The sequence below is a fragment of the Apaloderma vittatum genome, unplaced genomic scaffold, assembly GCF_000703405.1.
Source record: "Apaloderma vittatum isolate BGI_N311 unplaced genomic scaffold, ASM70340v1 scaffold7661, whole genome shotgun sequence".
Lineage (NCBI taxonomy): Eukaryota > Metazoa > Chordata > Aves > Trogoniformes > Trogonidae > Apaloderma > Apaloderma vittatum.
The window spans coordinates 18,416-33,088 of NW_009697313.1; the positions used below are offsets into that span (position 1 = coordinate 18,416).

Below are 14,673 nucleotides of genomic sequence, written 5' to 3' on the forward strand. Positions count from 1 at the left end.
CATGTATGTTTTTCCATGTGATGGTTTACACAGCGCCAAGAGGGACGTGTTTAAGTAAATTAATTCCATCTATTAAATGTCAATAGTGTCTAAGCTCCCAGCTCCATTCAGAATTGAAATAGTATGCAGCCACCTTATACCACTTTTGAAAATAGAAGTATCAATATAAACCCAGTAAAAATTTCAAAAGCATGTAAAGGTCTTAAAACCTTAAAGAAAAATTAACTGCAATCTGGCCACAGTTAATTAGCATGTAATTCCCTTGAAGGTGCATTCCTTTGCCAGTGGTGATACACTGCTAGTAGTTGTTCTGTGTGTAGAAACGAGTTTATTTAAGTGGGATTGCCATCTGAAAAATACATGCCTAACCCATTGACATTCCTCCTTTCTTATTTTTCCATCTGAATTCAGGCATATTAAAAATTCTTGTTCATCCTATCAGAAGCAGACTTCTCTGTGCAGAGGTGTAGTTGAGCTTAAAGTTTCAGTGTGATTTCACAATTTGATGAGAGGAAAACAAACTGGGAGAAGCCTGTGTGTATAGGAATCAAAAACAGTGGCATTTTGATTTTATTGCTGAAAAAATACGGCCATCTGAATGAAGGCTGTGTGGATTTAAATACCCAGTGTTAGAATGCATTTCTGTAAATATGCCAATATCCTTACTTCACTTGATGTCAACATGTATGCCTTGAGATGGTGGTTGCAGACCCTTGTTGTTTTAATGCACCTCTAAACTGCCTGGGAACAGAGTAGACTGGCAATGAGCTCTTCCAAATACTGAAATATAACTTCCGTACCTCTAACAGAGAAAAGGCCAATTTCCATCTTCATGCAACTTTCAGTGTAAGTATATAAACGAGCAAAAGCTGAAATAAGAGGTTCTCAATCCTGTTATGTGGGGTAAAGAAGCCAAAATAATGTTTTGATCTGTTTAAATCTTTTACAGGTACTCCTTACAACTGTTTTTACAAGGGAAATACAAAATCTAGGGAGTTGCTTATGGTAAAGGAGGTAGTTTAACTGTATCCATACACTTATGGTATTCCAGATTGAACACTCAGAGAGACTATTTTCGTATTTAAAGATGCTCCTTGTGCACATATGTGTGTGTATATATATATGCATACATATGTGTGTGTATATATATGTGTGTGTATATATATGTGTGTGTGTGTGTGTATGTGTGTATATATATAAATATATATGCGTGCCTATGTCCTGTTTATTAGTCTGCAAATAGTCTCAGATTTTGGAGTTTTACCTTTAATAATTTTGAAGTTACAGCAGGTGTCATTAGTAATACTTTTTGACTAAATCAGGTCAGAAAATCACCTGACAGTCGCAGGAAAGATAGAAGCAAAGAGAAGAATAGTAAAGGCACGAGAGCTTTGCTTGTGAAGTTGTCACACGCTGCCGTAGTTGTACTGGAGTAGCAGCAATGCAGGTCTGTTTGTTCCCTTTGGTATTAGGCTCATCCTGTTTTAATACTGAGACAAGGTGTATTATTGCATGTGTTTTATCATAGTAGTCTTTGACTCAGCAACGGTATGCTTTAGGAACTCTGATCTTAGTGCAGTCTAAATACCAAATATCTATCTGCAATCTCCTTTGCTTAAAACAGGCTAGAAGTTTTGGCTTTTAAACATTCTGAATTTCAAGAACTGTCATGCTGATAAGCCTTTACGTTTTCATAATTTATGAATGTATACTTTCTGTTTTCACGGAAGGACAATTTCTTTCATTTTTCCTATTGTTAAGCTGGTGAATAGCCAAAATTTTTATGAAGTGTCTTCTGCAGTAAAATCTCTTGCTCTGTGGTTTGACACCCTTGGCCAGTAGTGTCAAATTTATGTACATGTGATGCACTCTGCTTTTTGCAATGCTAGAGTAGTGAAATGTAGCAAGGAGGTATTGGGGCTTCCATAGGAGTTTATGAAAGATGTATCTATCATTATTTTATGCGTACTCTTCATGTAGGAAACATTGTTATTGACTTACTCCAGTATGTGTTTTAAGAATGTCCAAATGACAGTAGGCATGAAGACCTTTTTGAAAGCTTTCTTGGCAAAACTTTGTTTATCATTTACGTCCTTTCCCTTCGGAGGTTAATTTTTCTCACAGCTGCTCTTGTCCTAGTCAGATTTGGATTATTGCCTGTACTTTTTCCAGGTTTGTGGTGCACTTCAGTTGCCATAGAGATACCCTGCTTGGCTATTAAGAAGTGTTTTAAGAACTGTATCTGCATAGTGCATTGACTTCCTTTTAGTTCCAAGGTGCGGTTTAAGGATTTATGTAGGATCTGTTAAGTGCTTAATAGCTTTTGCTTTGCCTGCTAAAGCAGATAAAGAGATTATCATGCAGTTTTCTCCTGTGCCCTATAGATTAGATAGGTATACTCCTTTCCTGACCTTATGTCCTTTGTAATGAAGCCCATAATCGTTAATCTTTAATGGCACCGGCAGAACACAAAAGACAGACTTAGCCCTTACCTCAAATGTGCCGCTTGATTTTATAATACTTAGTTATAAAAACATTCAAGTCAGAAAATTATATTTGATTCTCTAAGTAGTGTTACTAATAATTCTTTCTTTGTCTCTGCGTCTATTTGAATGCCACCATTCCAGGGTTATCTCCTATGATTTGGCTTTTTTTTTTTATATGATCCTGGTCTTCTGCTTCCTTGCTCTATCTATGCTGAAGTATTAATGCTTTATAAAAATAACTAAATAAAGAAAAAAGCTGCCCAAACTGTCAGTGCTGTTGATGGATAATTACTTTTGCTTGCTCTTTTTAGTTTTATTTTTGTATCTTCTTTCAACTTCTAGTATTTCCTGATCTCTAGTTTTAAAATTCTGTGATTTCTATGTCAAGTACTGAGTTCATTGATTGTGTTTTGTCTCCTTGTACATTTAATTTTGCATCAGCGTCAAACACCCCAACAGTATTTGTACAGAGTGAAGCTTAATTTCTAAATTGATTAGAGAAGGTGCATTTTGTAAAACCTTCGACTTCTGATATTGGATCATATGTGGCAAATATTGGTAATAGATGGCTAGTTATTTTCAAGTTACATGATATGAATTGTCATCTTGTTTTCTTTCAACTAATCTCATTTCAATTTAATTGTTTTTTGTAGTTATTAGTTCCTAGCAGCTAGATTTCAAACATAGTATTTTCTGAGAATTAACTGTAATTCAGCTTTCAAGTAACATGTGGAGCATTCATGTTTAACTAACAGTTGAAAGTGATGGCTGCTTGAAAACTGTTAAGTTGAAGTAGGTTAAAAAATCCCCCATACCAAGTTGGCAACAAAAATAATGAAACTTCTATTGTAACTGAGGTGATTAACTGCTAATTAAAGTGATCTATGTAGGAGCTTGAACATGAAACAAAATCTTTGTACTTAACTAGTGTTCCTTGTCCTGTGATCTGAAAATTTTATATTCTGAATCTTTACTGTTTGTTTGTCAATTATGTAATTTGTGGTTATTGTAAACCATGTTTTTTGCTGGTTTTCCTTATTTACAGTGTACTTGATATGCAACTGTTAATTATGCACATACATACTACTTCTTTCAGCAATCTCCAGGTGGTGTATAAATAAAATACATATCAGCAGCTAAGACAAATAAGGGAGATGAAGACCGAGTAATCAGTTAAATATCTTAATCTATATTGTGATGGTTTAGAAAAAGTTGCACAACTGTTTTGGTTTTTTTCATATGCTGTCTATTATAGAGGTGTGTCTATTATAGACATGCCTGTGGTATTCTTTTTCCTTACCTGAAATCTTCATCAACCCTGACCACAACTTTACATAGAACTTGCAAATCAATATAATTCTGTGGTTTTAAGGTGAATCTGTCGTACTTTAGAACACAATAAAAGGTTAACACAATAATCTGAATGGGTAGGACTAAATTCCTTCAACAGTTCATCATACAGTAGTAGTCTCAAATACTTAAAAGATTAACTTGTTCAAAATAAGTATTCACTTGACTGACTATCCGAATTGGTCTATTACTGGAAGAATACAGCCTTGAAGGAAGAAGCGATCCTCAAATACTAAAGAGGGAATTGTGGAAAGAAAAGAGCTAACTTCTTTAATTTAGATTGCCCCTCCCTGGAGTAAATAATTATTTAATTTTTTTTTACAGCTTCGTAAGAAATTAATAGTACTGCAGTGTTACTAGTTGTGAAACTAGTTTGACAAAATTAAGAATGAACCTTACTGTAATTAATTGTATTTTCATTTAAGTTATGGTAAAAATTAATACCTTCAAAGTAATTAAGTTATTCAACTCTGGTAATTATTTCTAAATAACCTTTAAATTAACTAGCTTTTGGGTATTGCTTGGCTTCTGCAGCATAGTTCAGAATGAGACAACTCTGCAAGTTTCAGGGAAGGCCTGGTAGCCCACACATAGCTTGTGCTGCTGCTAGCAGTACCTGAGGTAGTCGCGTTAAAATAGCCTTGAGGCTCTGCAGTGTTAAGCAAAAGGAAAACTCTGAATAAGAATTAACTTAATTAGCTAGTGAGCAGCTGCAAAGCATTTCTTCATCCTCATATTGCATGCGATGCTTCTGGCGTCTGCAGAACTGCTGTGAGTGAAGATTTTGAGTGGTGTAGGTGTCATGTGAATACTTGGAGATACATATGAGATTTTCACAATAAATATTACTGTCTGTACATTATTTCAAATAAATATGTAGTATATGCAAGTAAGGCACTGAAGTGTGAGAATTTATCATCACAGACTGGTATCTTTGGGTTGAAGAGATGTAACTTGTTAAACTTTATATTTAACAGCTGTTAGCTACAACATTAAGTTCAAACTTACTTTTTGTCTATTACTAGGAAAAACAAGGGATTCCCAGTCATCCAGAATGGAATCTGAAATTGTGCCAAAAATTACCAGAATGACAGTGTCTGGAAAGAAACAGTCTATGGGATTTGAAGTTCCATGGTAAGCCAAGCCCTCATACATCAAGGTACATCAGCAGCTCTTCTTTCAGACTGATGCACCTGTAGCAAGCTGTCTTCTTCTTTTTTTCTATTTTTTACAGCAGTTTTAGTGTCACTCTTCAGAACTAACCATCTCAGCTTTTTGTTTGACTCAAAATTACTTTCAGAAGTTGGTACCTCACGTTTTGAGTTTAACAAATCCTTTCACTATGAATCGTGCAGAGAGATATCAGATAGTCAGATTATTTAAACATCCGCTTCATAGAATACTGAACTTCTTGGTGTTCGTTTATTTTAAATTTAGTTCTCTAAGTGGAATTATGAAATCAATAAATCTTAACTGTAATTGCTTGTTCTTCAAAGGAAATAAGACATTTAAGAATAATTTATGGGGAAACAATCACTTACAGCTAAACTTTACCTTCCTCTGCAGCTTTTATTAACTTTAACAGGTGTTCAGGGTACAACTGTTGTAGAGAAGAAATCAGTCCTCAATATGCTTTAGCTAAATTAGAGTGGTTGAGCAGTTCTCATTTTATCCTGACTTGGAACTGTTGTGGTGGATGTCTTGCGACAGTGTGAAAACAGACATCTGGATTGTCATCAGTCTACCTACAACAGTAGCCAGCAGTGAATACTTGAAGAAATATATAAGGACAAGGCATGTGTGTTAGGAATACAGTCCATGAAATCACATGACGTGTAGTGTTCTGTGGCTCCACACCACTATTTATTTGTTTATTTTTAATTAGGCTGTTTCCACTAAGAATAGTTAATGGATTTTTCTATTTACTGGATGTACTTCTTCTGGTTTTGAACCCAATCTTATAATAGCCACGTAATCTGTGGCAAGGAATTTCATAGTTCACCCTCAGGAAAAAAAAATGGCAAGCATAAGCAGTGCCAACATCCTCACTTCATCCTGCAGTATTTGTAGTTCTGATCTGGAAAGCATTTTGGGAGAGTAAGAGGGCAGCATGGTCTTTATTTTACAATAACTTCTGCATGTTTGATTACTGAGTGGAAGGCAAGTGGTTGCATCTACTTAGTATCTTAAGCACATTTAATAAAGGATGTGAAGCTAATGTCTTTATTCCCTTTATACTGCTGAATGTCATTGCTAAAAGATATAACTTTGATTCAGCTACTTAGATACAATAAGCATCAAATGAAAAATTTCAAAAATTTCAGAGCATTTCAAAATTCTATGCTGTTTGAGATTTGCAGTATAGAAAAGGGAACATTTTTTTTATCTCCTCCCCTTACCTTTACTAATCAGTGACTCTGGGTGTGACAACTGGACTTGATCACAAAAGTCTGATCAACATCATGGCACTTTCATCTCTGGTGTTCCTACTACACCTTTAATAAGTTGAATGAGTTTCATTAAGGCTAAATGCCAGTTTCTGCGCTTTGGCATCCTGGCCTGTATCAGAAATGCCAGTGTGGCCAGTATGACCAGGGCAGTGATTTTACCCCTGTACTCAGCACTGGTGAGGCCTCGTCTCAAGTCATGTGTTCAGTTTTGGGCCCCTCACTACAAGAAGGACTTTGAGGTACTAGAGCATGTCCAGAGAAGGGCAACAAAGCTGGTGAGGGATCTAAAGCACGTGTCTTATGAGGAGCATCTGAGAGCACTAGGATTATTTAGTCTTGACAAAAGGAGGCTCAAGGGAGACCTTATCGTTCTCTACACCTACTGGTCTGTTCAACCAAGTAACAAGTGATAGGACAAGAGGAAGTGTCCTCCAATTGTGCCAAGGGAGATTTAGGTTGGATATTAGGAAGAATTTCTTTACTGAAGGGGTTATCAGGCATTGGAACAGGTTGTCTAGGGCAGCGGTGGCGTCCCCTACCCCAGAGGTATTTAAGAGTTGGGTAGACACAGTGCTTAGGGGTATGGTTTAGTCAAGGACTTGTCAGCTTATATTTGGACGTGGTGATCTTAAAAGGTCTTTTCCAATATAGGTGATTCTGTGGTTCATGGGGACATTTGTGGATTAAATTCATTTGGATAGAAGTTTATAGAAAGAAAAGAATCCTAAGTGACTGAAAACGGTCTGTCAGCTAGTTGTGGACAATAGCGATTGAATATTTTAGCTGTAATAATTACTATCTAAAATCTTTGTTTATAAAAAAGAGCAAATGCAGCATTTTGTATCTGATACTTGTTTAGCAGATGCCACATCTTTTGTATGTGTGCCTGCTTTATAGAGAAGTATATACAAAGAATATTTCCTCATCTGTAGACTGAAGTAATTACTGGATAGGCTAGTGATAACTTGATATCTGAGGAAAGTTATTTGGCTCTGACATGATTCTTAGCCACTCTGCTTCTCTTCAGACACCCTGAAATAGTTCACATTGTGCTTGATTCTAGTTTAGTGACATACTGGTTTTTGTGACAGAAAATATTAAGCTTTCAGGACTCGTTGGCAATCCCTTTAGATAAATCCTCACTGTTGTGAAGATAGTTTTTAATTCACCTCACTTAGTGGTACCACTGAAATACTGATTGAGAACAAGCCTCTTTTGCTGTAGAAATCGGATACGCATTAGGCGTTTAGCATTAAGTGGGAAGATGAGGCAAGAAGTGCAGCGAGTTGTAAAAGAGCATGAGATTTAGAGCACAGAATGAATATGAAAGAAGGTGCAGTTTAAATTGTGACGTTATCTGTGTGTCTAAAGACCCCTGCTTCAAGGGGTTCATAATGGCTGCCTTTCTTCTTTTGTGCTACAGGCTGCTGTGGAGGCACTGCCAAGTCACTAGGTCCTTGATATGAAGAATGAGGGAGATCTTGATTGTATTTCCATTGTGCTTTTCCTTCTCTGTTGTAGGACAGTGGCGGTTACTTTCCTGATTCTTTTCCTAGCTATTGGAGCTTAACTAGCTCCTTTCCACAGTCTTTGCATAGTGCTTAGCTGAAGCAGTAGCATTGTCTTGCAAGCTTGTAATGACTTTGTACGCATCCATCTAAACCTGAAAACCAAAGTAAAATATGAACCACTCCCTCAACTCCACGAGTATCAGAGTTGGTTTTAATTCTGCAGTTATTTTCTGGATTATTGACAGCATAAGGATGAGATTTTAGGGAACAGAATGAATCTGTGTTTCTTAACTCCTAAGAAGACTTGTTCTTTTGATTCTTTCCAGACCCTTTTTATGTTACCGTTGCGCTGGTAAATGAATTGCAGAGGGTTTATAATAATATAGATTTATATACAGTTTGTATCACTGACCAAAAACACAGTGTTGTAAATTATTCATAGCAGTTTGGATTCTAAAACACATGTAACTGTGCCCCCTGCTTTCTTCCCCCAAATATTTGTATGGTGTTGCTGCAGACACCAGTAGAAATTGATTTTATAGTATTAGTTTTTGTTGTTGCCTTTTATGGGATGTTAAAGGTAATTTGTGCACCATCTTTTTAAAAGCAATGGCCTAACATGAGCAAAAATGACCATTCAGTCTTTATTGTTCAGTCATTGTTATGAGGTATGACCTCATAATACATAAGTGAATCTTACTTAAAATCAATGTATTATTACAAGTCATTAATTGCTTTGAGCATTGATTGCCTTGGTTGCTGGGTATTCTAAGTGGGATTTTCTACAAAAAATGGAGTTTGCTTGCTTCTGACAAATTGTTTTTCTGATTCTCTAGCAAAACCATATACCAGGCTTTTTCTTCCTGTTAGATCATGAAGGAAGTCAGATGAAGTTGTGAGCAAAAAACGGTGATTATTTTAACAAGCTAGACCAATATTGTGTAATTAATAATTTTGAAAGGGGAAATAAATGTAGACGTTCCTGTAATGACTGTAAGTACTCCGAAAGAGTCGGTTGTATAAAAATAATTCACTAAATGTCCGGACTAGAAGATTGAAAATAGTGTATAAAAGCTAAATTATGCAGAGTTAATCTTCAACAGATAAGCTTTCAGGTTCTTCTTCAAATGCATCGTAGTGTGAACCTTTAAACAGTTGTGTGAGATTGAGTGTATTCTAACATGTCTTTTAACAACATATGTTGTATTTCTTAATTTTTCTCAGAAAACAGTGATATTGCCATAATGTTTCACTCAGTTTACTCTTGTGGTCCTTGTTGGCAAGACAACATAGGAAATTTCTAGCTTGGCAGTTTTAATTTTGACTAAATGTTGGTTCTTGGCAGCCTTTTGTATACTGACTGATATCCTAACAAAAAGCTGTGGTAAGTTCTTTTGACATTTGTGCTGAATTGCTGGCGGTCAAGCTTTCCTGAGTTTGTGACCACAGTGCACGTTGAAGGTGCGTAATCATTCCGTCCTTTCAAAGAAGTCAAGAGTTGCTTAGTCAATGGCTCTGTGTTAGCCATCAACAGTGATGTGACAGACAGGTACAGATATTGGTACGGTGAGACCACTCTTGGTAGTTCCATCAAGTTCTCATATAAAGATGGAAGCAATTGGTTAGGAAGTGCACTTCTTCCAAATACAACGTTTTTTTGACGTGGTGATTCAGTGGAATTGAAACCAAGTTGGACTTTGCTACAGAAGGTGTTTGCTGATGCAGTTGACTTGTTCATACCCTCAACTACCTGCACTAGTGACACACTAAGTGCTAGTACGCCATCCTGTATGCTCTGTCTTCTGACAGAAATTTTCAGTTCAATAACTTTAAAAAAATCTTAGTGGAAAAGGCTTACTGAAGAGCATATTCAATGTCATTTATTCTCCCATTGACTGTTAGAGGTGAATCTCCGTAGCATTTTTCTGAGCTATTATCAACCTTTCAGTAAACTACTCGTCTGGTTGCCGTGACAAATAACTAACTGTCAGGGTCTTATTGCTGCATCTCTCTTCATGTACTTCTGTGAGACTGGAATTATACATTTCATCCGTCCATCTTCCTGTTTAGGTACCTAGCAGTAAACTTGCTCTCCCTTTCCCTGACATTGGTCAGCAAAACTGAATTATCTCATCGCAGATGCTCTGTAAGTAGATAACACTCTATGCATTCTCATGTTTCTTCTCTGAAATGGCAAGTCTTGATTTATCATGGCACAGGTTTTTTTAAGGTTTACAAAACAGGGTAGTATCTGAAACCTGTAAAACTAAATGGAGCTGACTATTCAAATATTTCACCCTTGAAAAGTAGAACGGCGTAATGTTATGATGGCTGGAGTCACATCTCATCATCATTTCACTTGTATCTGACAGTTTTGCTTTGCACCACCCAAAACAAAAACTATTTGGCAACCTTAAGCACTGGTAGTCACAATAAAAGCTACTTGAAATTGAGGGAATGGTTACTTTATCTGACAGTATCCATAATTCTTAGAGGTGCTGTAATTAGACTGAAATCTACTACTTGCTATCCATCCTCCATTTTGGAATCCTTACTGATGTAGGCTTTGGCCTGCAAGAAGATCTGTGCATCTGGGATTAGAAAAAATAAATAAATCATTATCTGGCTAAACGAAATAGAATTTGGAAGCTTACATATGACCTGTCTTTTAAAATATGTTTTTGGCTTTTTAATGACCTTGATGTGACAGTCTTTGAGTATATTTTGAAAAGCTGTAGAAAAACAGGAGAGTTATGATTTTGTGTTGCATGGCTTGCAGCTTCATCTGAGTATCTTCCTATTTTTCTTCAGTTTTGAAAATACAGTTTTGGAAGAAATTCAGACATTCAAAAGAAGACAAAGCTATTGCCAACTGCAAAGGCTGGTTTGATGTGGCTTCTTATACATATATTTCTCTGCAGAACTTCAAATATTAGAATTTCAAGGAAGAAAACTTGATACCAATGTAAAATACTGTATTTGTATCATGATGTGACCTTTACATATTGGTACTAGTCATAGTACTTCATAGTACACATAGTACTTCAGTGTGAAAGTGTTAGATGTTAGATTCAGGCAAAAATGATCTGGCATATCTCAGATCATTCAGATGATTTAAAATACATTATTAAAATATGTAGAAAGCTTTGTCACTGCAATTCTCTGCATAATTGCCTTCTATCAACTTGATTGTTTCTGTCAATTTTTGTGAAATAAATTGTCCCTGAAGAGACATTGAAAATAGTTCTTGTGCCATTCTAGAGCAGATTTTCAGCTTGAACTGAATGTACTATTTAAGGTATTTTTAAAAGTAGAGCCTTCTGTTCAGGCTTACAGAAACAGACTTATCTTTTCCAGTAAAAGAAAGCACAAGTAACTGGAGCTTGGCTAATCTATACTTGGTGACACAGTACAGGTGTTTTTTTGTGTCAAATTGAAAATACCATGATGGTGTGACCTTGGGCAGTAGTTCGATATAAACTTACCCTTCTCCTTCAAGTGGTTTAGAATAATTAGAAAGGATAAGTTCTTGCAAACTTTATACAGAATTATCTATCCATTATGCAGGAGCGCAGGTACCATCTGTGCCCCTGCAACCAACATGGCCGGCATGAACTTGAGTTCTTTGTTTATCTAATATGAGAAATACGTGCTTGTGTGTCCAGCCTTAATGCAAGACCCTGGGCTTGGGATGTGGAACTGTAGCTAAAAACCCCAAGTGCTCACATTTCTGCTTTGGGATACTACAGACATGAGAAAACCTGGGCTTTGGACCTTGTAAAAGAGGTGTCAAAATCAGTCAATCTCCTGCAGTACCAATTACATAGGTGGGTTATAAAATGGAGGAGGAAAAAGGGAGACCTGTAAGTGCTATAATGAGGCTAATTTTGCATTCAGTGTGAACATTTCTTAGGTTTAATTTTTTAGATCGTAACTCTTGAACTGCTTTATTCAGTAGACTAACATGCTTGGACTATATTATTTCCTGAGGTATTTGTAATGGAAAGGGACTGATACAATGCAAATACTTCTATGCAGACAGAAAATAAGAAGTAGTCGTAGAATCATAGAATGGTTTGGGTTGGCAGGGATCTTAATGATCACCTACTTCTAACCCTCCTGCCATGGGCAACAGGGACGCCTCCTGCTAGACCAGATTTCTCAAAGCCCCATCCAACCTGGCCTTGAACACTTCCAGAGATGAGGCATCCACAGCTTCTCTGGGCAACCTGTTCCAGTGTCTCCCCACACTCACAGAAAAGAATTTCTTCCTAATATCTAAAATCTAAATCTACCCTCTTTGTGAAGTAAAAGCAGAGATGTCACAAGGTGGGACTTTTGAAGTACCCAAATAAGTACTTTTGTTCATAGAATTTGAAAAGAGGAAAACTGGGTTGTTGATTGTGGTACAGAAACAGAAAGTGGAGTGAAAAGTTTATGTTGGACATGGAGACACTTGAGACTGAGAGCCAGCATGAATCCATTCCGTGGAAAACAGCCTGCAGCACTGTGGTACTGCTTTGGAAAGGATCTTTAGCTTTCCGGAGGGAGAAGTTTCTTCTCCTTGACTAAAGTTTTAAATACAGTATTTTGTAGATATATTCAATATACTGTAATGATCAGTGTTTTGTAAATTGAAATTTACCATGACGTAACATTGTCACATTTGTAATACCTGCTTCTGTTCCTGTCTTGCTGCTTACATTAATGCTTCATCATGGAGCTCTGTCAGGGAGTAAAAAAACACAACCCTTTGCTCTCTTAAAGATACTAGTTAGCATTTGTTTTTAGTAGTCAGCTTGGCCATAACAGGTGAGGAATCATACTGTATGTTCTCAGGACACTTGTCTAAGATAGGAAAATAACCTCATTTACAAATCAGAGAGAAAAAGAATAAGTGTATGAGAAAAATGTAGGATTATGTAGGATTATTTACTATTAGGACTAATAAGATGACCTGTGGGAGAACAGGTTGTTAGAGAAGAGGATTTGGGGAATGCAAATCTCCTTAGTCATAGATAACCTTGTTTTATGTATAAAACAAATTTTCTCACTGTTGATAAATGTAGTTCATCTGCTATGGCTCTGTATAAGCATTGCACCTTAAATTGCAGCTTGTACATGCTTAGTGTCTGCTCTCATGCTATATTGATTTTCTCACAATAGAACATAGCTGCATTTAGCTGCATTCAGCTGCAATATTTGTGGTACATGTGGAAGCTGTTCTAGGATTGGTGCTTCAAAATTGACTTGAGCTCTTACTTCAGAGATGACCAGCTGTCTGTAGTTGTTCTGCACAACTGGCCTTTCCTTCCCTGTTAAAAGAAGTAGCTGTGGGAAGCTTTTGTTTATATGTTTCATGTATTTTACAAGATTATGTCTTATCTTGCTTTTGTACATTTTGCAGACAAGATATTCAGAGCTGATATCTGTGCAGTTTGTATCCAGCTGCCTATCGTTTCCACCTTAATGGGCTTATCACATTCTCTTTGGGACTTACATGAAGGCAAAATGCGATTTGTCTCCTACGTTTCCACGGCTTCTTTGTCATTTGCATTCCTTGTGTTTTCTTTATTTCCCTAGTGTGATTGCTGAAGAAAATGGCCATGCTAACACACCTCAGAGAGGACTGTTAAGTGAAGATGCCAGTGTAGCTTCTGGGGTACTTGAGGCAGTTTCAAAATCTACTCTTGCGCCCCAAGTAGTGCAGGTTTCAGAAGAGCAGAATACGGTGCCTACTCCAGTAAAAAAGTCAAGCAAGACAAAACCACAAATAGATGTGAAAGCAGAGTTGGAGAAGAGACAAGGAGGAAAGCAACTGCTTAATTTGGTGGTAATAGGTAATAATTGTTACATTGTGTTTTTGGCAAATATAGAGATTAAAAGCTGTATTGGTTGAATCTGGAAGTGATACAGAAGAAAACTGCCCTCTCTCCAGGGAAGGGGAATCTCATACTGTTTTCAGTTGCATCTGCTTGACTCTTATTCTTTGGAGGGAGCGTATTAACATGTCCTTGACTAGGACAGTAAGGTTGACTTAGCTTCCTTTTGACAGCATAGTAAAAAGTATTTTTTTGTTTGGTTTCATTCTGGCAATGTGGTTCTTTTAGTATGGATTTGGAGGTGCTGTGTGGCTGTCACACTGTTTCAGTAAATTGTGTCTATATCTCTTATCTTACAGGACTGTGAAATCCTATGGATTGCATAAACATTAGTATTGCATGTTATTTTCATACATTTTAGTGTATTTCTTGTACTGTATTTAAAATGCATAAATTGAGACAATTGATATAATATTTATTTCCTTCTGTAGGACATGTTGATGCAGGTAAAAGTACTTTAATGGGTCATCTGCTCTACCTTTTGGGAAATGTGAACAAAAGAACTATGCACAAATACGAACAGGAATCTAAGAAGGCTGGCAAAGCTTCGTTTGCCTATGCATGGGTCTTGGATGAAACTGGTGAAGAAAGAGAAAGGTAGAAACATCTTTTAATGGGATTTACTTTTTTTTTTTTCTTGAAAGAAGAGCATTTATTTAGGAAATAGGAATCTACTAAATGCTTTGGTGGAAATATTCTAAATGTTTAAAGATATGTACTCAATACGTACTAGCAAATATTTTTGTCTATGTGAATACATGTTATCAAAAGAAAAAACCAATGTTCTCAGTGAGTATTCCTTCGCATATTTCTGTGCTGTGCAGTGTAGCACTACAATGCAGAATGTTTCTAGTAGCCAAGTTAGTTCATTCAAAGCTGCCATACTGGTTTATTGCTGCTAGATTCCTCTCACTTTGGTTATTGCTGGGAAAGTATGGGCTAAATTTGGGAAAATTTATGGGAAAGTTCTGGGCTAAATTTTTCTATGAAAGAG

At 36.6% G+C, this 14,673-nt stretch overlaps 1 protein-coding gene across 1 annotated transcript in view; it reads left to right on the forward strand.

Moving 5' to 3' along the window:
- Positions 1–14,673, forward strand: part of HBS1L (HBS1-like translational GTPase) — a gene marked incomplete at its 5' end in the record, with an annotated part of 44,573 nt that overhangs the window by 12,239 nt on the left and 17,661 nt on the right. The window contains 3 exons of the mRNA XM_009877584.1: positions 4,862–4,970; positions 13,381–13,637; positions 14,111–14,276. Of these exons, the coding sequence (XP_009875886.1) occupies positions 4,862–4,970; positions 13,381–13,637; positions 14,111–14,276 (532 nt within the window). The remainder of the gene's footprint in view (positions 1–4,861; positions 4,971–13,380; positions 13,638–14,110; positions 14,277–14,673) is intronic.